The 25,186-nt window shown below is 37.4% G+C and overlaps 1 protein-coding gene across 4 annotated transcripts in view; it reads left to right on the forward strand.

The window, feature by feature from the left end:
* Positions 1–3,912: 3,912 nt before the first annotated feature.
* The window catches only part of aplp2 (amyloid beta (A4) precursor-like protein 2), a 53,739-nt gene continuing 32,465 nt past the window's right edge, over positions 3,913–25,186 (forward strand). For 2 of the 4 annotated variants that reach the window (XM_083552660.1, XM_083552662.1), the window contains exon 1: positions 3,941–4,251. In XM_083552660.1, coding sequence (XP_083408786.1) covers positions 4,180–4,251 — 72 coding nt within the window. In that variant the 5' untranslated portion in view covers positions 3,941–4,179. Of the gene's footprint in view, positions 4,252–25,186 lie in introns of all 4 variants that reach the window. The other 2 variants (XM_083552661.1, XM_083552663.1) reach the window with 2 other exon arrangements.

Below are 25,186 nucleotides of genomic sequence, written 5' to 3' on the forward strand. Positions count from 1 at the left end.
ATGCGTTAAACAATGTAGAACCCACCCATTGTTCAAGTGATCGAAAATATTGAAACATAAATTAAATATAAGCACTTGGTTTCATCTGTGAAGTGTATTTTTAAACAACATGATAATCAGAGAACTATCAGGAATGTACAACTACTAAACATAGCCAATGCAATCATTTGGAATGTCCTGAAAATAAAAAAAGAAACCACAGGTATACAAACCACCAGACCTGAAACAGGTTAGCAACAGCAACTAATGAGAACATACAATAGTCAGTGACTTCAAAAACATCCTTCAAGGGGCAGGAGTAAAATTATTACAATCCACCATTTAAAGTCTAATCACAAAAATATTCATTCCAGTGCAACCCACTCATCATTCGCGTATCGTCCAAACCGCTCCACGGACGATGCCATCTCCCAACCCTCCATCTGGCCCTCAACCACCCAGATAACAAGGACTCGTATGTTCGTATGCTGTTCATAGACTTCAGCTCAGCATTCAACACGATCGTCCCTCAGCACCTGATCGAGAAGCTGAGCCTACTGGGCCTGAACACCTCCCCCTGTAACTGGATCCTGGATCCTGGACTTCCTGACTTGGAGACCTCGGTCAGTCCGGATCGGAAACAGCATCTCCAGCACCACCACACTGAGCACTGGAGCCCCTCAGGGCTTTGTGCTCAGTCCACTGCTGTTCACTCTGCTGACTCACGACTGTGTAGCACTGCACAGCTCGAATCATATCATCAAGTTCGCAGATGACACGACCGTGGTGGGTCTCATCAGCGAGAACGAAGAGTCAGCATACAGAGAGGAGGTGCACCGGTTAACAGCCTGGTGTGGAGCCAACAACCTGTCTCTGAACGTGGACAAAACTAAAGAGATGGTTGTTGACTTCAGGAGAACACAGAGTGACCATTCTCCACTGATCATCGATGGATCCTCAGTGGAGATCGTCAAGAGCACCAAATTCCTTGGTGTTCACTTGGCGGACAACCTCACCTGGTCATTTAACACCAGCTCCATCACCAACAAAGCCCAGCAGCGTCTACTTCCTGAGAAGGCTGAGGAAAGCTTATCTCCCTCCCCCCATCCTGAGCATGTTCTACAGAGGGACCATTGAGGCATCTTGAGCAGCTGCATCACTGCCTGGTTTGGGAACTGCACCGTCTCGGATCACAAGACCCTTCAGAGGATAGTGAGAACAGTTGCTACTGTTACTTTATCTCGATCGCTGCTATTTGCTCATTTGCACAATATTCTGTTCACACTTTTGCTACTGTTCACTTTATCTCGTTACGACAGGTTTACTGGCAGAGCTATTTTGTGTTTTGTGGATTTGTCTTGCACTGTCCTGTGTTGTACTGCACTGTCTTGTGTTGTCTTTTTGCACCAGGTTGAACACATGCACTTTATGGGGCAAGGATTTTTCTTACTAGTCCTTGGCCTTGTGTTTTCTGTTTCTGTGATTGTTTTTTATGTTGTTTTATGTAGCATCAGGGTCTGGAGGAACGTTGTTTCGTTTCACTGTGTACTGCATCAGCTATATATGGTTGAAATGACAATAAAAGCTTCTTGACTTCTTCTTCTTCATTAGCAGAAAGAATCAGAAAGCCTGATTGGAATTTGAAGGAAGGATTTGCTCATGATCCAACACATTAAAGCTGATTGATTAAGCATGGTGGAGGTTGCGTTATGGCTTGGGCTTCAATGACTGCTTATGGAATGGCTCTCTAATCTTTGACTGATTATGTTACTCATGAGGGTAGCAGCAGAATTAATTGTGAGGTCTACAGAAACATTTTGTCTGCCGATTTACAAAGCAACGCATCCAAACTAATTAAGAAAAACTTAATCAGCGGGACAATGAGCCACAACTAATTGCCAAAACAAACAAAGCAAACAGGGGATGGGTGGAATGTTTTAGAATGGCCAGGTCAATCACAAGAACCTAATCAAACTGTTCATGTTTTTCACATCCTAAAGAGGTAAGCAAATTATTACATATTTATACAAAATATTAATTACAAATATTTACTTTAATTGATGACCACATTTGATAAAAATGACCACAACTCTAAAAAAACAGAGTAAAGCCTTACCAGATATAGACAGACTCCCAGGGTGACCAGCACCACAAACACACATTACAAGCACAACACAAAAAGCAGTAAACTAGTGAGATAAAAATGTGCAGTAGGGGACTAATCACTCCAACCAGTGACTCCAAAACTCTGGGCTTCTAGTAGTTCCTAGAATAGCAAAGTCCACTAAAGGCGGTAGAGCATTTTCACATTTAGCTCCTAAACTCTGGAATAGTCTTCCTGACAGTGTTCGGGGCTCAGATACACTCTCCCAGTTTAAGTGTAGATTAAAAACATATCTTTTTAGCAAAGCCTACACATAACACACATCACACACATCACATCATAACCTTGTGCTCCAGAACATCTGATCACATGCACATTATCAACTTGTGCTGTTAATATCATGAACAGCAGCTACGCTAATTCCTCTCCACTGCTTCTCTTTCTCTCCCCATCCCGAGGCATCCTGAGGTTTGGCCAGCTCCAGTCACGTCCCACCTCGTGAAGATTATGGACCTATGGATGATCATGGAGAAGTAGATGCCGAGTGTTTAAAGGCCCTGGCATGGAGAAGCTGATGCTGGATCTATGATGATCACAAATTGTTCTGTATTGTTGAAAGATTTATGACCAAACTTTTGATGTCACCCATATGAGGATGGGTTCCCCTTTGAGTCTGGTTCCTCTCAAGGTTTCTTCCTCATATCATCTAAGGGAGTTTTTCCTTGCCACTGTCGCCACGGCTTGCTCATCAGGGACAAACGCACACCATTCACCTTCACTGTTTTCTGTAAAGCTGCTTTGAGACAATGTCTGTTGTGAAAAGCGCTATACAAATAAACTTGACTTGACTTGACTTGACTCCACTTAAACTAAACAAAGATATTTAAATATAACACTTTACATAAAATGCCAGTCAGCACACACGATAATCTGTACGATTTCCTTCTTACTAGTTGGTCAATCACTGACAGTTCATACAAAGAGTTATGATCATATATTTTCAGCTAAAAATAAAGACAATAAATAAAAACAAACAGAACACAAAAAACAAAGAGGAAAAATCAGCAATTAACACATGATTGTTTTTATCCATGATTCCTGGATGCATTCAGTCTATCCTCGTTCTGTTGGTTAGGTCATTTCTCATTTTTACAACGGACTGTTGACGGAATAAATGCCGCCTGTGTCTTTGTTCAGTCCCTTGTCATTTCTACACTGGACTACAATCTGCTCATGGCAGGTCTTGATAGACATTGAACCTCTTCACCTTATGTAGAATGCATCTTTTAAACTTTTTTACACTTGATGCAGCAATGAGCACACAATTTTTCTCTCTCTCTCTCTTTTTTTTTTTTTAGGTGTGAACAGCTCTGGAACAGAGGGTCATAAAGCAGCCATACATAAATCACATGTAACTTAAAAGAAAGTTATGAATGGCCTCTGCCACTATTATTTTATTTTATTTTAAATAACTTGGCCATTCAAATAGAATGGTGGTGCATGAGAAAACGATTGAAAAATAAAACAAATTGGGTGTTACACAGATGAAGAAGGTATATAAATATTGTGTGTTGACTGTGTTTTGAGTGGTTTCATAGAACTGCCTGGCATTATTTCAGCTGAATAAAGTCTTTAATACCACTTTTTAACTAATTTTAACTTGGGTATTGTTTTTTACTACTGATGATAATTGGCCACGACAGACTTAATATATTTCACATTATGAAGCACAAAATCATAAAAAAGGACATAATGATTCGAGTGACAAAGGGATCATTTAATGCTATGATTTAATGCTATGGTAATAACTTTCGACTTCCGGTATAAATGCCGAGCCGCCTGTAGGGGGCGCGCATGGGCATGTAGGTGGATTGCTGATTGGACGGCAGACAGGAGACGGCGCAGTACATTCCATGATTAGACGAGACACACGCAGTGGCTGGTTTATAGCTCTGTTGTGCTGATCGTGTAAGAGAGGGAAAAATACACACACATTTTCCAACGATCGACGAATCACGAAGGGAACACAGTGCTCCGGGTGTACGCGTGTGACAAATCCTTTTCAGCAGCGGTGAAGCGGAAAAGCTGTTTGGGAGATGGGATCAATCCCGGCTTTGACTATCCTGATTTTGGGAATGGTTGTCCCTAGCTTGGCTGGATACATGGAGGTAGGCTATGACTCGCAGCTATTTCACCCATTCCGATCAGCACAATATTATATATAAATATACTTGCGTAATGTTTTTGGAAATGTCCAGGTTTTCCAAATTCTCCCATCGTTTATTTCCCATTTTAATGGATTCTCTGAATGATGAAATGCGTTCTTGAATTTCCTAATTTCCGCCGACAGGGACGTATATTTTAGGTCAACCCTTTGCCTGGGCTTTGATTTTTGCTTCTGATTATTATTATTCTTTTTCAACTATTTAATGGTGCAGGGAAGCAAGATATAATATTTTGAGCATTAATGCTGTTAACCTAGAGCACTTTTACCATATTTCAGTACTGATTTTCCACAAGGATGTAATATGTAAATAGATCTCTTATCCCCAATGCATACACATTTATTGTTTTTAATGTCAATAGTCTAAATATGATTAGTAGTATAGGGTTTTGGTGTATAATGCTACCTAAATAATGCAAACTGATACAACTGGTGTATAGGGAATGTGTTGCACCGCATAATAAATTAGCAAAATAATCACAATACTGTATTTTATCCATCATGCATCCTTAACTATAGTCTTATCTGTTCATAGAATATCTGTAGTTACATTTGGAAAATCATACACCATTGGATGAAGCTTTTAAAGCTGTTAAATGTTTATTTTGCTGCAACCCTGAGCTGGACCTGTCCCACATCACTGTGGTATTATGTAAGGTGATCTGAGTTATTGGTGTTGAAGGACTGATGTTTACTCTCTTTCGTTTCCTGGCTTGCATTGCGTCAGAGTTGGACAAGGGACAAGGCCTCATCCTTTGGGCTGTGTTTATTATTGAATTCTGAGTGTATGAAACTATAACCAGTTTTTAAAAGAATACCGATTACAAGAAACTATAGCAGTTAAACATGCATTTGTATGTGAAGAAAATATTACATGTTACAGCAGTTACAATTCTGGTTTTGGGATAGAAACATCTGTAAAACAGCATGTTTTTCTCATTAAAAAAGGAGTTCTCAGTATTTTCTTATTTCCAGTAAATTAAGAGTAAAGAAGGAAGTTTGAAAACAAAAAATTGCATCTATATTTGAAACACACACACACACACACACACACACACACACACACACACACACACACACACACACACACACAGAAACAAACACATTAATTCACTAGCAGGGGAGAACTGAAGATTTGGGGAAAACCGCTACAAATTGATGACAAAACAGCTCTCATTGCAAACATGTATGGATGACCTAGATCATTGCGAACATTCCTACCCGCTAATCTGGCTTTAATCGGGAAAGATAAATGCTTGCCCAGGAGGGGCTTTAGGGTTTCCAGGTACAAGTTCATTAGGAAAGGACAATGGGTGAAAACAAGCTAGAAATTGTGCCAGACTATTACTGGAAAGAAACATTTTGAATATATCTCTTATTATACATTGATTAGATTGCACATTTGTGGCAAAGTAGATGCTCCATGATATATAGATTTTATCTTTTATTTTTTTCTATAGACCATTTCAATGCTTGTTAACAGAATGAATTCAGAAGATGCACATCCAGATTAGCAAAGGAAATGGAGCTCCCTGTTCATTAAATGGATGAATTGTTTATAAATTGTTGAGTGGGTTCTTTTGTTACAGCAATAGAATCGCACCAAAAAATTGACGTCTCTCTACAAATATTCGAGAAGCTGTGCTCGTCTTTGTGTGTTAAAATATGAAGAGGACCCAGCTGACCAGTTTACATCAATCATTTATTGGTCACTACTATTATTAATATCATTCGTTAGTACAAAGGTGCAGTCTACATTTGTTCCAGTTACTAAGAACTTGCATTTGCCAGGAAAAAGTTATCTAATATTGGTTCCTCTTCCTTTTTATGACTCCCAAACTGGGCATATTACCTAAAAATCCTTCCCTGTTCTAGCACCTAGGTGGTGGAATGAACTTCCCCACCCTCGAAATCCAAACAGCTGAGTCACTAGCAGCCTACAAACAATGTCCAAAGGCCTTCCTCCTCCAGACGTGCATATATTAGCACTTGGGAAAGTTTTTTTTTGTCTTTGTCTAACTTTACTTCCTCCCAGTGAAGTTCTTAAGCTATTCTTTGTCTGTGACCTATCGAAACAGCATTAGGATGTATTTATTGATAGAGACTTCAAAGCACTTTAGTGCCACTCTGGATAAGGGTGTCTGTTTGGCAAATGCCATAAATGTTCAATTCTGTCCGATGTGTGACTTTCAAGTTTCCTGATAATCCACATAAGCCATAATGAGTTACAGTTGTTTGAGTAAATGATGTTGTATGGTAGCCTTCACCTTATTTCATTCTGTAAGATGAACTGTTTTTTTTTTCCCTGATTACAGTAATTGCATTGTAGAAGTACATCATGACTTGCACAACATGATACACAACACGTACACCCATTTAAATTGTGAAAATTTGTTACAAGGGATTGTGTTATTACTATTTCCTTTTGTGTTTGAACTATTAATGAGTAATGGACAAATTACACCATTGTTTGTGCAAGAATAAAAAGTACAACTATCCTGCTTAAAAGTAATCTGGTTCAAATTGCTCCTTTAGCATCTCAGTTTAAGTCGTAGAACAAAAGTAATTGATTTTGAATGCACTTATGCATCTATAGATAATTTCTCTATATTATTACGTTTAAGTATTAAACATTGGAATCTTTTTAATTAATTTATGCAATTAATGCCTATTTGTAAATAGAAATTATAAATATAGAATTGTAAATAGTTATTATATTAATAGTAGTGCTGTTTTTTTTTTTACAGTGTAATGGGCAGTAACAAAATCGCCACTTTTATACAGATTGATGGTTTCTTTTGATTAAAAGCTTTTAACTGGAGCTTTTTCATTTTTAGGGGGCAGCTTGAGACCCTATGGCATATCACATGCACATACAACACTGGTACACAGTTTATGGTTGAAACACAAAAGCCCTAGGAAAACTTTTTGTGCCACTTATTAAAGCAGCCATTAACTGCACCCACAATACCAGTTTTCCATAAATCCATTAATATTAACATTAAATAAGACGTGCTTGAATGAAATCAAGAATATGATATGGATGGAGTGGCGGATGGGGTGAATGCCTTGATATTGTGTTGTTGGAATTTTTATTTGATTAATATAGATCTGTGCTATTCTTAGCTGGTGCATGCGCACTGCGTCAATCACATAGTCAGCAAGCGAAGATCTCAACTTTGAAAATTCATATGTATCTTCCCACTAGGGACTATTATAAAGAATGTTTCAGCAGAATCGTCTTAGATTATTTTTTGTTAGGGCTAAGATCCAAACCTGGGTCATGGCATGAGAGTCAGACACTTTAGCCACGAGGTACAGGAGATGCTGTTAAATTTTCAACATAGTTTAATGAAACTCCAAATCATCAATGGAAACAAAGGGAAAAAAGCAAATGTTATCATTCAGTAAATACAGAACTATTCATATAGGTAAGGCCGCAGATTATCTTCTTGAAAAGATATTTAAGCAATAGAGGCAGGAAAGGAAAAATCACATACGCACAATAAAAAACTGGCAAGATCAACAGGGCTTTTTTTTGAGACATTTAGGACAACTAAACATAGTTCAGAGACGTTAGGAAACAGGGCAATTTAAATAAATATTGTGGAATGAGACACAGGTGGCAGCAAAGACAATTACCAGTAAGAGGAAACATGACATGAGTAACATTAGGGACCTCGAGTGATGAAAACACAAAAAAATAATATACTACATTTGAGGATATAAGTATTATAAACTTTGCCTCTCATTGCCTAATTTGTTGACATGTGGAGGCCATAGTGCGAACAACTTTTTAAAACTAAGCTTTGTACATTTATTCAGATTAGCTACAAATCGTAAGCTGGCAGTGGTGAATTGTTCTTGATGATGGTATTGAAATGGTTTGTGATGAATTACAACCACTGGAGCAAAATAACTGTACTGGTGTGGGAGTGCTTTAAATCCTCTTGTGTGCAATATATCTACAGCGCATGCAATACAAGCTCTGGCACACAAGGAAAAAAAATCAGTTTGCACAAGCACAATCATTCCCCACAGTCAGGAGCTGTTTCTTTTCTCAACTATTGATTCTTTTTGAACTTACTCTTGTTGACAACAGTGGACTGGCCCAACTGGCTTGACTGTAACCTCAAATATCATTGTCCAGCTAGGGTAAGGTTTATTCTTTAAAAAACAAACAAACAAAAAAAAAAGATATAACACTGCTAAGGTTGTGTATATTTGTAACCCTTCCACAAACTTTTGCTATTGTGTTGGAATGTGGCGTGTCTTGTATTCGGAATGAAATCGTATATTTAGCAGCTGATTTTGAATACTATTCGGTCATTCTTTTATTCATAATCATAAATTAGCTAAACAGTGATTTTCTCTAAATGAAAAGAGAAAAAATGGAGAAAGATTGAGCCAAAAGGAAATTTTTGGGGCTTTTGTTACTTACACAGTAACAATTCTGTGTAATTTACCTTCCAGTGAAAACAAGAAAAACAGCCTCTCTCTTAACCTCTCTAACATTTAAAATCTATTCTTACATACCTGGAAGCCTTGCCTCTGCTCAGATCCTGTTTCACATGAAGATAGGATTTTCAGTCAGAAACACGCACGCACACATGTTCATTTGCTGAGTTTAGAGCTGAGAAGATTGGAGCATTGTGCGACGGCAGTGGTTCACTGATGAATGAGAAGATAGGCACAATTTAACATCCAAGACTTTAACCAGTAATGTATACGTAAATAGAAGCAAATGGGTGCATATTGTGCTGTTATCCTCTTTCATAGTAGGACAAAAAAAACCACAGATTACTTAAAATATAAACATATGTGTCCAAAAACTTAATTAGGACTGGCTTACATGGAAAGTTGACTTTATTGGTACTTTTAGTATCTAAGTACTTGGTAACTGTAGTAATATTGCTGCAATCCAAAAAAAAAAAAAAGGTTTTGCATTTACATTCAATAGTTGTAGTAGTAACCAATATCGTACAGTTTTACCTTATGTAAATATTAGCAGTATTTGTAAATTTTAGTTATTTTTATTTTATTGTTTTGTGGATGATCCATATTACCATATTCTTAGTCTTTGGTCTATTCTGAGCAGAATAAAAGAGCTGATTTCAAAGGCCTGGTTACTAATGAGACTCACCTTAAATGGCCTTTATTATACTACAATATGGGATGATGGAAAACCATGTTAAACCTACAGTACACATTAGATCCCTTCTTATGTAACTGATAAAATAAAATAGCATATCAGGCTTTCTTAGCTGATAATTAGCAGACTGGTAACTATATTACTACGACAAGGAAAGTCCGATATGATTGCACACACAATAACAGTGATTTTACAGAGTTTTAGTATTTTATTCTATGCTACAAATGTTAGAATTTTGCGTAGACTTAGGATTGTTTGGAAACACATTTTCGAAGTCTGTCTCAGTACTAACATGCTGAGCCATGCAGTAATACATGCAGTCTTGCCTTCGAAGTAAATTATATCCATCCAGCTTATTAAACTTCAGCTAGCAGCAGGCTAGTATTGATATGTAAAGTTACTTACAGCTTTATACAAAATGTTAGGTTTTAAACCAACAAAATGTAATTTTTTGTTCCACAATTTTGGGTGGATCTCCACAGCAGACCATCCACACTTTAGATTTGGCACAGGATTTACTACAGATGCCATTTTTGACACAACCCTCGTGAATTTATTTGAGCTTGGGACCGGCACTGGCGGTGCACTAAAACCAACAAACCGTCATATAAACGTCTAAAATAGAAACCCTACTAAAACTAATAAAATGTCCATTTAATTTGGGCTGTACTGAACAAATCTGCTTTGTAGCACGTAATCTAGAAAGCTAACACATTTTAACATGAACTGGGTGTACAATGAAAAAGCCCACAGAAAGATATAAACCTTAAATTGCAAGTTAAAGCTGATGTTATACTTAGAAAGTGGTAGCCATTCTTCACCTCCTGGCTTAATTCATTATTATATGAGATAATAAGAAAATAAATGCTATTCACATTATCTGTCAGCGGCTCATATTGTTTGTCTACATGTAAGCATGTTTATGTATATATTCTGTCTCAATTTTGTCTTTATAGGGATCAGGTAAATGTCCTGAAAAGGTCAAAACGATCATGTTTTCTTATTATTTTGGGGACAATTTGTCCCAACAAAGTGATAAATGCATTCACACACACACACACACACACACACACACACACACACACACACACACACACACACATTGTGTTATTTGTCACTTTCAAGCAGGGGAGTGGTTTTGATATTCACCACGGCATGGACAAAACCAGTCTCAAGGACAGAATATCACCCCCAAGCCATCTGTAAATTTTTCCACACCATCTTGCCTGCATGGTTCATTAACACCCCATTTTTCTCTCCACATTGACTCCCAACAAGCACTATCTCCACTCTGACAAACAGTGACAGTTAGGAACTGCTTACTAAGTTGGGGTTAAGCTTCCTAATGAACTCATTAGAATTTTGCTGAAAGGGATGTTGAAGATTCAGCAAACATTTAGAAAGGTTCTCCGGTTTGATGAGACCAAAATGTAGCTTTTGGCCTTGGTGCAAAATGCGTTTGGCCGAAACGCAACAATGATAATTACCCTGAGAACAATATCCTTACAGTAAAGCAGGTGGTGATGGAGTGATGAGTTAAGAGTTACCTGTCGTCCTCTGCCTTTCTTTCCCCACCACTGGCTTTTGGTGGACAGTCTTCTTAATGCAGAGATATGGTTATAGCATATTTTTTTCATATTTTTGCTTCCACTAGGTACAATATTCTTAAAAATAAGTATTTGAATGTTTGTAGGATTTATATGGATTTATCAGTGTAGCAGCAGACGAACCAATAAGATTTTAAAAACAGGGTCACAACAAGGTCAAATGTCTGAAGTAGTTCTTGTTTGAAGAAATGATTTGAAGGTCTTCACAGTGCTGTTTGTGTAGTTGGTTCTGGGTAAAAGTGTATCTTTATACTGAGATCCTGTGCTAATTTAACATTAAACAGAAGGACATATTTAGGACATTAAAACATACCACCACAATATTACATACTTGTGATGAGCAACTTGAACGTGAGAATGTTAGATCTTAAAACTCATAGCTTTAAAGTTAAACTGTGCCTTACCCTTCAGGCTTCAACCGCTGTGACTGGCTATTAAGAAGCATTTCTTTTTGGTTTTTGTTTTATTAGTTTATGTGCATTGATGAAAAGGTATAAACTCGGGTTATTCTGTGACATGAGTGAGAACAGGGAAGACTTTTTTTTATTGGGGCTCAGGTGCAGACTGGTTCTTGGACCAGAGAACAGGATCACCGTCTATTTTTGTTCTTAACTTCTGGCCTGATTATGTCAGGAATTTAATCCTCTCACTGCAATAGTGGATAGTGGATAAAGAGAACTAAGGATGCCTGTTCAGTCACATGACCTGAACATATAGAAAGAACAAAAGCAATAGTGAGGCTAGATTGGTTGAAGAGGAAAAAACGGGTTGCACACAAATACAAGCTCATTATTTGGGTTGGGTAGGAACATATCTCTGTTTTCTTTGCGCTAAGCTCAGACTCTTAATCTCAAGGTTGTTGCTTCAGGTCCCACATAAGGCTCCCATACTGGGTCACATTGGTATAAAGTCAAGGTGTTAATTGCACTGACAATTTTTTCTGTACCCTGCTATGAAAACTCCACAGATAGTAAGTACCATCCAGTCGCCATTATATCAGCATTGACTCAAGGGCACGTGTCTGCACAGACAATCAGTAAATGTAAGACCTAGCCTCTCCTAAATATCATTATAATATGTGGAAACGAAATGTTTCTACACCAGTGTTTATTAAATTAAATATCTTACTGCAACATCAAACTGTTCATTTAAAAAACAAACTGATTTTAATGGAGAGTTCTGCTGGTGTGAAAATCCCCTTTAAAGCCCCTGACATGGCACTGATAGAACTACGCTGATTTACAGCTTCTGTGGCATCCTATAACAGATTTAAGGGCACTGTGTTTTAATGGGTGGAAAGATTAATGCTCATTGGACAGCAGGCTTTTAGTGTGTACATTTTTGGCTCATGTCCAGGTGAACTGTGGCTTACTTATACAAACTTAATGCACAACTTTTCAATGTGAATATTGGAAAACCTTTTATAGGGGCGGAACCTCGTAACCAGCTGCTAATCACTGAAATGGTAATGACCTTGACATCTCGAACTTACACATTTTGGAACCAGTCAGACTCTCGCAGCATCCTGAGCTTCAGGAGTCAATTTGTAACTGCTACATATTTTTTTGTTTATTTATAGATCTTTATTGGTCACTGAACGTGAGAGAGCTATTTAGCAGTTAACAAGCACTACTAATTTTGGGAAATCGGATGATCTTACTTAGAAGGTGAAACTGGGAGGTAAACAGGAGGCAGTAGATGATGCTGAACACACACTGAGATCTATATCTATATATCTATATATATCTATATATATCTATATATATATATATATATATATATATATATATATATATATATATATATATATATATATATATATATATATATATATATATATAAAATAGATCTCAGTGTGTGTTCTGCTATTGACATACATACATCATATATACATAAATGTACACCAAATAGACAAAGGTATTGGAAAACCTGAGTTTTGGAGCTATATGCAGCTTTTGGAATGCCTTCTTTATTTGTTTGGTTCATGACTGGCATTTACCTGCTTACATGTAGACATTTACCTGTTATTACAAAGTTGAAGCCGTGTGTGTGTGTGTGTGTGTGTGTGTGTGTGTGTGTGTGTGTGTGTGTGTGTGTGTGTGTGTGTGTGTGAAATTTTAGGTACACCCTTTTTGAATTCTATGGTTTCACTTATCAGTATATCATAAAAGTCAATTCTTAAGCTTGTTTGTGGACGGGTGATGATTTGCACTACATATGCAGCCACAGGACCTCAGCAACTTGCTGTCATCGAATTGACTGCAAACTTTGTATTCCAAAGTTATCTAAATTATGTAAATGTAAGGTCTTTTGTCTGACGTCTAACGCTTGCAAGCACGGCAGCGAATATACAACAAAATGGTTGGAAAAGAACAGAATCAAGATGTTACAGTGGCTCAAGCAAGGTCCAGACTTTAAGAGAGCTGTGCATAAACAAACGCCCACAAATTTAAACAAACTGAAGTAACCTTGTGAAGAAGAGTATGCCGTACTGATGTGGGAGAGTGATAAAGAACAGGATTACCTCAAGTTATTACTGCTGAAGGTGGTTCTACAAGCTACTGAATCATCATGTGTATTTGGTTTTTCAGACATGCTTTCTCCAGTTCAGCTTGATTTCTGCAAAATAAAAAATGACAATCTAATATGTCATGTTGTTCATCTGAGGTTGTATTTAACTCATTCTAAGAACTGATAAGGACCACATGATTTTTATGTCCGGATACATAAACCCAAACCAGGGAGTTCTTTCATTTTTCCACATTGACAATTTTAGTTCTGCTGGCCAATGATAGTAGCCATATATAGCTTTAAACTGGTTAAATACAAATAACATTAATCGTTGAGAAAAAAGATGCCTTCTATAGTTAGCATTTTGATATGACCTCAGATCTGAATAAGAGACCAGCAACGACTCTCTTGGTGTTCTGGGATTGCTATTGTGAGTTTGTGTGGGAGTGTTAATCAGCTAGGACGTCATTTTCCCAATATGGCCAGTCAGAGGAAATGATGACTCCTTTGTTTTTACTCACAAGAGGTCATTCACACTGTGTCACATGCATTGTAGAGTGGTCGATTTCCTGTCATGATTTCTAGCGGAACTATACATCAGATGTGAAATTTCACACTTTGCCAGATAAGTGAGAGCGCAGGCAGCCATTTGAGCTACTCTGTGTGCATTTGTATAGAGCAGGCCTTTGGTTTAAAGAGCAAGCTCTGTACTGCATCATGAGCTTTATTTTCACTTACAGCTGGACAAAGGGCAGATTGAATCCGACCACTGGCAAAGTGGCTGATATGAGATGGGGTAGATATCTACAGTGGAACAGAAAGGCTTGTAAAAGTGTTTTTTTTTTTTTTTTTTTTTTTAATTGTACTGTTGATTGTTATTAAAAAATCTGCTTGACATTTATTTGTTACCTGTTTGCACTAATAAATGTGCTGTTACTACTTAATCATTCAAAGTAGAGATCCCAATTTCTTTTTTTCACATAACATGAATTAGTGCAAAAAACAAAAGACAAAAAAAAAAAAAACGACTTTAAATGCACTATGAGGCCATATAATATTGCTGTTGTGGTAAATTGTCACTTATCATCTACCTAAACAATGTTGCAAACAAAACACACCCCTTCATGGTTTTGGGTTTCCCTACTGGCAGTGGCCTCTTTCAGCAAGATTTTTTGCTGTGCTACACTGCAAAAAATTGTACAGGAATGGTTTGAGGAACATGACTTGGTTTATGGTGTTGACTTTGCCTCTGTATTCTCCATCCAAATGAGCATCTGTGGAATATGCTGAGGTCAAATGCAAATGCAAGTAAATTTACAGCGGTCATTTCAAATCACCCCAGTGACTTTCGTTCACCAAGATGATTTGTTCAGATTGTTCATTGTATTATATTCTTGTATTATGCTTTGTCTTCCTCACCTTTCCAACTGTTTACTTATGCACAGTTCCTCCTTTATGTTGAAAGGGTGGGGATTGGAACGTTCCACATTCTTCTATCAACTGTCAGCAGATCTAGTTAGTCATGTTTTACAACAGTACAGAGACTTGAAAATGGAGTTCAATAGCAAATTTTACCTCAAACTGTAGCACAACCTCTGGATACAGTCAATTCTTCTAATCACATTACTTATTTGGATTGTTGGATTAAAAACAGGTTAAAAAAAATCCTTACTTTGTATTTGATTAGCATAAAATATATATATATATAAAAAAAAAATCAAATAAATTGCTATCGTGGCATGTGCAAAAGTTTTGACGCCCTTTCAATCGTGGCATTTCAGATCTTAACCTTTTTTTGGCTAATTACAACTTGCTAGGCAGGTCACAAATTGGAATTATGAAATAAACATTTGTATAATAGTCTTAAAACTAAAAGTCAAAAAAGCCGCCATGGGCTCCTCTAAGCAGCTGGTGCAGGATCTGGCTGTGAAGCCAGTTGAGGCTCACAAAGCAGAGGAAAGCTACAAAAAATATCAAAGCTCTTCCACTTAAAAATTTCCACTGTGCAAAATGTTGCTATCAAAGACAATTAAGTGGAACTGCAGATGTCAAGGCAAAATCTGGAAGACCTGATAGAACTGCCTGCATACAGATTAGAAAGACCAAACAACAGTAAGTTGTTTCTTAGACAGGACCTTAGACCTTGTGATGATGTAAGATAATCAGCATGTAAAAAATCTTTGTCACAAAAAATAAATAAATAAAGGAAGTGCCATTTAATTAAAATCATATTGGTTGGAGATGTTTTACTTAAAGGTTGTGTAGTGGCACAGGTGGCACAGGAATCGCATGGACAAGCAAAAATGGATTCCATTAAATAGTAGCTCATTTTGACAGCATATAATGTTTTCATGAAATGAGACTTCTACAACAGGACAATGATCTGAAACATCCCAGAAAGTCCACCATCTACCATGTCAACCAAGAAACACAAGCTGAGGTTTTTGAAATGGTTTTAGAACCTTGCAAAGCACCCCAAGAATAGAACTAGAAGCATTTGGAATAAAAGTAAAGGAAAATCTTGAAAAATTTAAGCTGGCTACAAATATAACATGGAAAAATCTGCTGAGGGGGTAGTACTGAATTTTACAGTATACTAGAAACTAGAGAAAATGAAATTCTTTATAAAAAGATACAATAGAACTGTGGTTTTTATTAGCGCTGCAACTAACAATTATTTTGATAATCGATTAATCGGACATGCTTTTAGATTTAGTGTTTGTTTGCACCGATTTAACTGAATCCATCACTGTGTTTACCAACAGTTTACACAATAGCACTTCATTAAACTACACCATTTTCACATGATATGGATTATGCAGTATTTTCTTACCGTGCTGATGTTTTACCTTTATCCACACACCAGTGTGTTTTCTTTTCACGTGCTTGTGCATCACTGTAGTACTTCCATAACACACAAGCTCCACTTTGCATAACTTACAGGTTACAGTCTTCTTTATTGATTTTAATATAAAATGCTCACATGCCTTGAATAACTTGAGATGATCACTTGTTCCTGCTGCTGGTTGACACTGTAATGTTTGCCATTTTCGCACACGGCTGTGTTCTTTTACCGTCACGCAAAACCGAAACTTTAGCAGCACAACCAATCGATAAAAGCATTCTTTGATAACAAATTTTATTAACGATTATTATGGATTTTATAGATTAGTAGTTGCAGCTCTAGTGTTTATGAAGGCGAATTGGAAGTTTGATTGGATGGATATGGATAATATGTGGTAATATTTCTCAAATTATTCTTTGCTTTTATTCTGTTATGATGGTTCTCCATGAATTTAATGTCATGTCAATGTTTGTGCTATTGATCAAGTAAATGCATAAAATCTTGCATCCTGTTCTGCCAATAACTCTAACTGCTTTATGCTTTATGGTGGTACAGGTTTGTATTCAGGTCCAGTCTATCCGAATGTATTTCCCTTCTTAACCAATCAGCATTGCTAACACGGCAGATTCACAAAGTCTGCAGCTGAGATGTTTGGATTTCCCCTGTGTGCTGTTGTTACCTCTAAAACGCCCTCTTCGTGTCTCAGTTTAGATATATACTGTGCAACCTTGGCGGAAAATAGATTTTTAAATTAAAATCTACAAAATTTTTTTTTCCCATTTCCAGTTATCGGTTGTTTATTTGAAAATTATTCAAGTCTATCAGTTTAGAAGATGGAAAGCATGCGTTAACAGGAGGAACAGTGCTACAGAGTGATGCAGTCACAGAAGTGGAAGCATAGTGTTGAAGCACATTTTAGTATTCGGCACATCTTTGAGAAAGTAGTAGTGCTGCTGTGGAATGCAGCGAGGAAATCACACTGGAGGCATTATGAAATTCTTTAGATCAGAGGTGATTAAAATGTAATTGGCTTTTATGCATTTTGCATAGTTGTATGCTCGAATGAGATATTACTCATTGTGACTTATATTTAATTTTATTTAAATGTAAGTTGAGCCTATTGAGGCGTAAATAAGAATCGGTTGATCATCTTTCAAATTTGTATTTTTATTTTTACATCTTTTACATTTTTTTTTATTTTATTCCAGAAATAAAGCTAGGACATAGGGATCGGATCTGACGCGAGTGAATGTGTTTGTGAGAGTTTGAGTGAGCCGTAGTGTTGCTGGAATGTGTGGGAATTGCTTGTAGAAACTCTGGTTTGCTGGAACTGATGTTCTCTTGGACATTCACTGCAACATACAAAGACCTCATGTGAAGTTGTTGTGTGTGCATTATTGAGGCCACTTTACTTCTTGCTTTCTCACACAAACACACACCCACACACAAAATCTCTTTTAGTCTCTTTTTCTCTCTTAGTTTCAGGTGCATAACAAATAATTGTACATTTGTGTTGCCAAAAAGAAGTAACAGAAGGGAAAGAAGGGAGAAAACATTAAAGAAATTAAAATACCAATAGGTTAGAATAAACTGTTTCTAAACAGTGAGAGCTTCGTCCATCTTGTATTTTCAAACGTTTCAAACTTTTATTATAACACGGCAAACTTTCGTTTCCAGAGTCCAGCATTCGCATGCATATGAATGGAAGTAGGTGAAAATAAAAGAGTACCCCTTATGTAAGAATCCTAGCAAAGCCCCTTTCTAGCCGGGGTAAAAGCTTTAAATAGAACACTTTTAACAGATACATGACTATCAAGAACACCCAGGCTAACATCAGTCCACAGCTAGCTTGTGCTGTTGCTGACTTGCAAAAATTGCATGCTCGCCTGTGATATTAATTTCTAGACAATGCATGAAATATGCCTTTTTTTTTTTATGTGAAAAATTTGTCACCTCATTTTTTAAATTGTGATATCCTTTTGCAGATATATAATAAGCACATTAGCTCCATCATCAGCATGTAATAATGACAATAAAAAAAATTGTCATGTAATATGAAGACGGGGGAAAATAACAGAATAACGAGGTGAGGAAAGAAGATCCACAACCTGAAACATGAATGACAAATGTGTGCCAGACTGAGAGGCGTGAGGTGAGCTTAAATACAGGACACAGGTGTTATTCACATGACACGAATAAAATGTGTTCTGGCTAATGGGAAATTTAGTTCATGTGTGGGTTCGGCATATCTGCTGGGAAACAAAAATTTGTTTCTGTGTTTATTACAACCCCAATTCCAAAGAAATTGGGACTAGCGGTTGAACAACTGATTGGCCGGGCTGATTAATAAATTCATTTTGCATTTTTCTAATTAATTGCCGGGCTTTGAGTTCTTATCATTCATTCTTAATCTAGCTTCACATGATATATCCATTGGTTCAACCAGCCGTAGTTTAGGCTACAGGTTGGCACGGGGACCAAAATCCCGATTAAAGAGATTTTATTAATCAACTGTTAGATTTTATAAGATAAAGAAGGAGAAAAAAGAAAACCGGACAAACCAAATAAATCTGCTTCATATATTAGCCAGCGGCTGCCATGGTTTCAAAATATCAGCATCGTCCAGAGAAAAACCCACATAGGTCGACCTCTAGTTGGGACACTGTGTAAAATAAATGAAATGATGATTTGCAATGATTTGCAAATCTCAGAAATCCATATCCCATTCACAAAAAACCCTTCATCAAATTAAAATTGAGGATATATACCAAAAATAAGGTAATTTTAAACTTATTGGCTGCAACATGTCTAAAAAGTTTAGAAACAGTCCCATGTTTACCATTGTCAAGCCAAGAATCATTTCAACCCTTAGCTGATACAGTACACAGTACCTTTCTTTTCCCCTTAAAATGGTGCATTTCCTCAGTTTAAACATGTTTTTTTATGTTCTATTATAAATAAAATATGGGTGCTGTTGTCCCACACACACTGAACTGCGATGTTTGAAGGCTATAGCAATTTTATTTAAAAGCACCTTTGCACTTTATGCTAGAATTCTCAGATCCCCAGTTCTCAGTGGGTTTGGTTCATCAAACTAAATGTGTGAATTCTTTTATATGGGTAAATGTCTTGGGAGGGTCATGGCACCAGTGTCCTTCTTAGCTAGCTTCTGTGGAGATTGCTCCGAGCTGGGAAGTTGTGAAAACTTGAAAGCTGTTTAACTTCAAAAGCGGAACACAGAGGGACAGAGCAGCACTTATTACATTACTTCAGATGTTTATGAAAGGATTTTGATAGCATTACAAAGAAAGCAAAAGCACTGATAGGGAAGCAGTGCTATCAGATCATTTAAAAGGAAATAAAAAAAAGGAAATCTACAGAAAATTAACATCTGAACAGTTTTCTAGTTTAAAGATTATACATTCAGTAATGGATAATAAATGGTGCATATGAACTTCTGTAGTGCCTGTGACATGTACAGTTATATGTGGTGGCATGAAAGGGAAAGAAACTGGGAAGCGAGTGAAAGAGGGCAGGACACGAAGGGACAGAGTTTTTTACTGCTCTTTGGTTTGACTGATTTACATGAGTTACATACCTTTATTCTGAGCTTTTATTCCCCCGTGTCCTTTCTCTGTTTTCACTCTCTCTGTTTGGTGTCCTGGTGATGGTGTGGATTCTGGCACTCAGTAAAGAGCCTGGGGGATGACACCAGTATATGCGTAGATTCCACAAGTGTCTGTGTGTGTGTGTATATATGTGTGTATATATGTGTGTATATATGTGTGTATATATGTGTGTATATATGTGTGTGTGTGTGTGTGTGTGTATATATATATATATATATATATATATATATATATATATATATATATATATATATATATATATATATATATAGTACAGACCAAAAGTTTGGACACACCTTCTCATTCAAAGAGTTTTCTTTATTTTCATGACTATGAAAATTGTAGAGTCACACTGAAGGCTTCAAAACTATGAATTAACACGTGGAATTATATACATAACAAAAAAGTGTGAAACAACTGAAAATATGTTATATTGTAGGTTCTTCAAAGTAGCCACCTTTTGCTTAGATTACTGCTTTGCACACTCTTGGCATTCTCTTGATGCCTACTTGGAAGAACCTACAATATGACATTTTCAGTTCACTTTTTTGTTATGTATATAATTCCATATATAATTCCACATGTTAATTCATAGTTTTGATGCCTTCAGTGTGACTCTACAATTTTCATAGTCATGAAAATAAAGAAAACTCTTTGAATGAGCAGGTGTGTCCAAACTTTTGTTCTGTACTGTGTGTGTGTGTGTGTGTGTGTGTGTGTGTGTGTGTGTGTGTATATTCGTTTGTGTGTGTGTGTGTGTGTGTGTGTGTGTGTGTGTGTGTGTGTGTGTGTGTATATTCGTGCGTGTGTTTGTGCCCCCCTTTCTTTATTCTATTTCTACATCTGGCTTTCTATCTGGTTTTCTTTGTGACTCTGTGTGTGGCACTTACTCTTTGTGTGTCTGTTTTTCTCTTTCTCTCTGTCTCTGTCTCTGTCCCCCCCCCCCCTCTCTCTCTCGTGCTCTCTCGCTCTCTCTCTCGCTCTCTCTCTCTCTCTCTCTCTCTCTCTCTCTCTCTCTCTCGCTCTCTCGCTCTCTCGCTCTCTCTCTCTCTCTCTGTGTCTATGTATTTTTGTGCATGTTTGTGTGTCTCTGCGTGTTTGGCAATCTCGTGCGTGTTTCTCTCTAGATGTCGCCTACACCCTACTGCTTTAGAAATCTAACATCACGACTAGCAAATGTGACGCAATATTTAAAATTAATGCCACCTATTTTTTACTACAGCACCATTAAAACATTCTTCCCCAAGTAGTTTTTTCCTCAGTTTCCAAAATGGTCTCCTGCCATCATGTACATCTGTCATAGCTTTGAAAATCTCTTGACCATACATGATATTAGACCATACGGTTTATACAGATAGGACTCATCTGTAGACCTTTTTCAAACTTGCTGTGTTGGCTCACATTGCAAGTGTCATGAATTTGTGTTCAAATTATAGTCATTATTATAGTCAAAGTTCTGAATCTGAGGACGATATAGCAGCACACAGACAAAAAATTAAAGCAGAAAGTGTGTTATTTAAATCAGTGAGCTGGGTTTTTTTCACACCTTGTGAGATTCCTGTGAGTTTGCAGCCATAAACAGCATCGCTGAGGCTGTGTTTACATCTTTTCTTCCGTCTGTAAGGGTTTAGTTTAATGAAGGACTAGGTGCAGCTGCTTCCTGTTTAAGCCAAACAGGAAAATAAGGATTAAGTTAACAAGTAGATTCTACAGAAGGGAAGACTTTTTATATACTGGATATCAAGTGTTTTTGCAAATTGTAGAATTTTGTGGAATTCTACAATTCATGAAGTTATGGGAAAGAGTAGTGGAAGCCAGGTTGAGAGAAGAGGTGACCATCTGTGAGCAACAGTATGGTTTCATGCCGAGGAAGAGCACCACAGATGCCTTATTTGCTTTAAGGATGTTGATGGAGAAGTATAGAGAAGGACAGAAGGAGCTGCATTGTGTATTTGTGGATTTAGAGAAAGCGTACGACAGGGTGCCGAGAGAGGAGTTGTGGTATTGTATGAGGAAGTCAGGTGTGTCAGAGAAGTATGTGAGGGTGGTGCAGGACATGTATGAGGACAGTGTGACGGCAGTAAAGTGTGCAGTAGGTACGACAGACTGGTTCAGGGTGAAGGTTGGACTGCATCAAGGATCGGCCCTGAGCCCTTTCCTGTTTGCAGTGGTGATGGACAGGTTGACGGACGAGGTCAGACAGGAGTCTCCCTGGACTATGATGTTTGCAGATGATATTGTGATTTGTGGTGAGAGTAGAGAGCAGGTTGAGAAGAGCCTGGAGAGGTGGAGATATGCGCTGGAGAGAAGGGGAATGAAAGTCAGTAGGAGTAAGACAGAGTACATGTGTGTGAATGAGAGGGAGGGCAGTGGAGTGATGCGGTTGCAGGGAGAAGAGGTGGAGAAGGTGGAGGAGTTCAGGTACCTGGGGTCAACAGTGCAAAGTAATGGAGAGTGTGTTAGGGAAGTAAAGAAAAGAGTGCAGGCAGGGTGGAGTGGGTGGAGAAGAGTGACAGGAGTGATTTGTGATAGAAGAGTATCTGCAAGAATGAAAGGGAAAGTTTATAGGACTGTGGTGAGACCTGCGATGTTGTATGGATTAGAGACAGTGGCATTGAGTAAAAGACAGAAGATGGAGCTGGAGGTAGCAGAGCTGAAGATGTTAAGGTTTTCATTGGGAGTGACGAGGATGGACAAGATTAGAAATGAGTTTATTAGAGGGACAGCACATGTAGGATGTTTTGGTGACAAGGTGAGGGAGGCGAGATTGAGATGGTTTGGACATGTGCAGAGAAGGGACATGAATTATATTGGTAGAAAAATGCTGAAGATGGAGCCACCAGGTAGGAGGAAAAGAGGAAGGCCAAGGAGGAGGTTCATGGATGTGGTGAGGGAAGACATGCAGGTAGTTGGTGTAAAAGAGGCAGATATAGAGGACAGGGTGGTATGGAGACGGATGATCCGCTGTGGCGACCCCTAATGGGAGCAGCCGAAAGAAGAAGAAGAAGAAGTAGAATTTTGTGGAAAAAAAAAGTGTACAATTGAGTACAATTTTTTTTTAAACATTTTAATTTTTACGTTTAATATATAGCAACCAGCTTAAAGCAACATAGGATATTGTTGTCACATGCTGGCAGTGGCAAGTCATTTCCAGATATTTCTGCAGCTCTTTAATGTTGGACAGCTCATGGCAGCCTCAATGATAAGTTGTGGTGTTGTACTTTCATCAATATTTAAGGGACATCCTGTTTTTGTTATTGCCACCGTGGTGCTCGATACAATACGTAGCCTTCATATTGTTGTATAGTACATCTTTGCAATTAGAATTATTTTGTGCCACTCTCCTGATTAATATCATCTGACAATGAGATACTGTATATGCTTTATAAGCTTTCATGTGGAAGGAAATGCAAAACTCTCATTTTTAGTCATTGATGGCAGGCATAATAATCGCACACCTGATAATTACTTTTAAGCACTAGAATTGGGTGGTTTGTCCTGAGCACAGCTACATGCCCCCTTTATTAAGGGCTGTGAACATTTATGCAACCAGGTGTTTGTAAAATACTGTAATTTTTTGTATATGTATATCCACTGTTGTTGATGGTAAAACTAGAAAATTACTTGCCATTTTAATCTTCATGTACACATGGTTTGTAGTTTCAGAAATTCCAGATCAAAATGATAAATAATTGTCTGTGTTTTTCCCGACTGCATTATGCTCAGACGAACAGGCACCTGTAAGTGGTTTTATTGACAGGAAGTGATGCTTTTGCAGCATGGTAGAGGTTGTAGGTTGTGACTTTTGAGTATATAAATAATAATAAAAAAAATGTAAAAAAAGAATTTTTATAATTTTTTTTTATTTATTATAACATCTAGGTGATTCGATGTATGTGTGTGCAGTTTTAGAATTTCATACTTTTTTTAAGGGATTTATAATTTTTTTTTTTTCTGTAGAGTTACTTCAAAAGGATCAGCAAAAAAAAAAAAATTAAATTAAATTCTTATATACCCAAATCCAATGATGCAATACAGCCAAAAGAGAATGAATTCCTGGCGAAGGTGAATACTTTCTGGAGGCACTGTACATGTCTGATGTTTGCTAAGTGGAACATGAAGAGAAAAAGGGCTGAATAATTTGACTAAAGATTAAATAGGTCTGCAACAATATGTAAGTGTCATATGTGACACTTTACAGTTATTTCTAAAAGCCATGATAGTGATTGATGATTAAAATAATGATAAAAAAAAACGAGTGATTTAAAAAAGCCTGTATTTTAATCATTGTTTCCATTTTCGTGTCAGTGTCATGTAAGCAGTCTCCGACGTGAGTTAACAGCTTTATTTAATGTGCAGGCAGACATCTACAAATCGAGATCTAAAACCAGACACAGGTCGGGCGATCGGCTCTCCACAAGACTAAAGCAAAACAAGAACGCGAATGTGAAACCAAAACAAGATGTGGTATGGACTGAGGAGGGCAAAATACTAAAGAATACATTGTTAAGAGGAGATGGATACACAACCAAATACTTGATGCGGGGGACGGGACATAAACCGTAACAAACAAAACACACATGGCAGAGCATAAACATTAAAGCGGTAAGCAGTTTCATACATGTCATGAGCGAACCTTAAACCAGTTGGCACAGACTCATTTAGACAATTTCTTCTGGGGACATTAGTCAAGAAATTGTAAATGAACTGTGTAATTTTATTTATTTCTTTATTCAAATACATGGTGTGTCTCTTGGGAAAGCTGTTTGAATAGAGTCTGCTTTAGCACATGCTAGAAGGTTCTTGGAAAGCTAGTAGACATGCACACTTTCAGCAACTGAGAAATGTGGAATTTAAGTGCCTAAAGGCTGACTCAGTGATTTGCTGTATTTTTATGATTGTTATAGTGACTGTTGGTATTCTGTTACTCATTAATTAGGGGTCAAGCACCTAATCTGCTGTTTCTTATGTTCATGTTATTAGGGAGTGAACACAAAATGTGCTGGAGCCATATTGTTGTTTGTGTTCATATTATTATTACTATTACTATTATTATTATCATTATTTGCTTGATGAATATGGCAGCCCTTGAATTGTGCTGTAAATTGATGTGAAATCTGGCTTGCTGCTTGGCC

Source organism: Silurus aristotelis (assembly GCF_946808225.1).
Source record: "Silurus aristotelis genome assembly, chromosome: 10".
Taxonomy (NCBI): Eukaryota; Metazoa; Chordata; class Actinopteri; order Siluriformes; family Siluridae; genus Silurus; species Silurus aristotelis.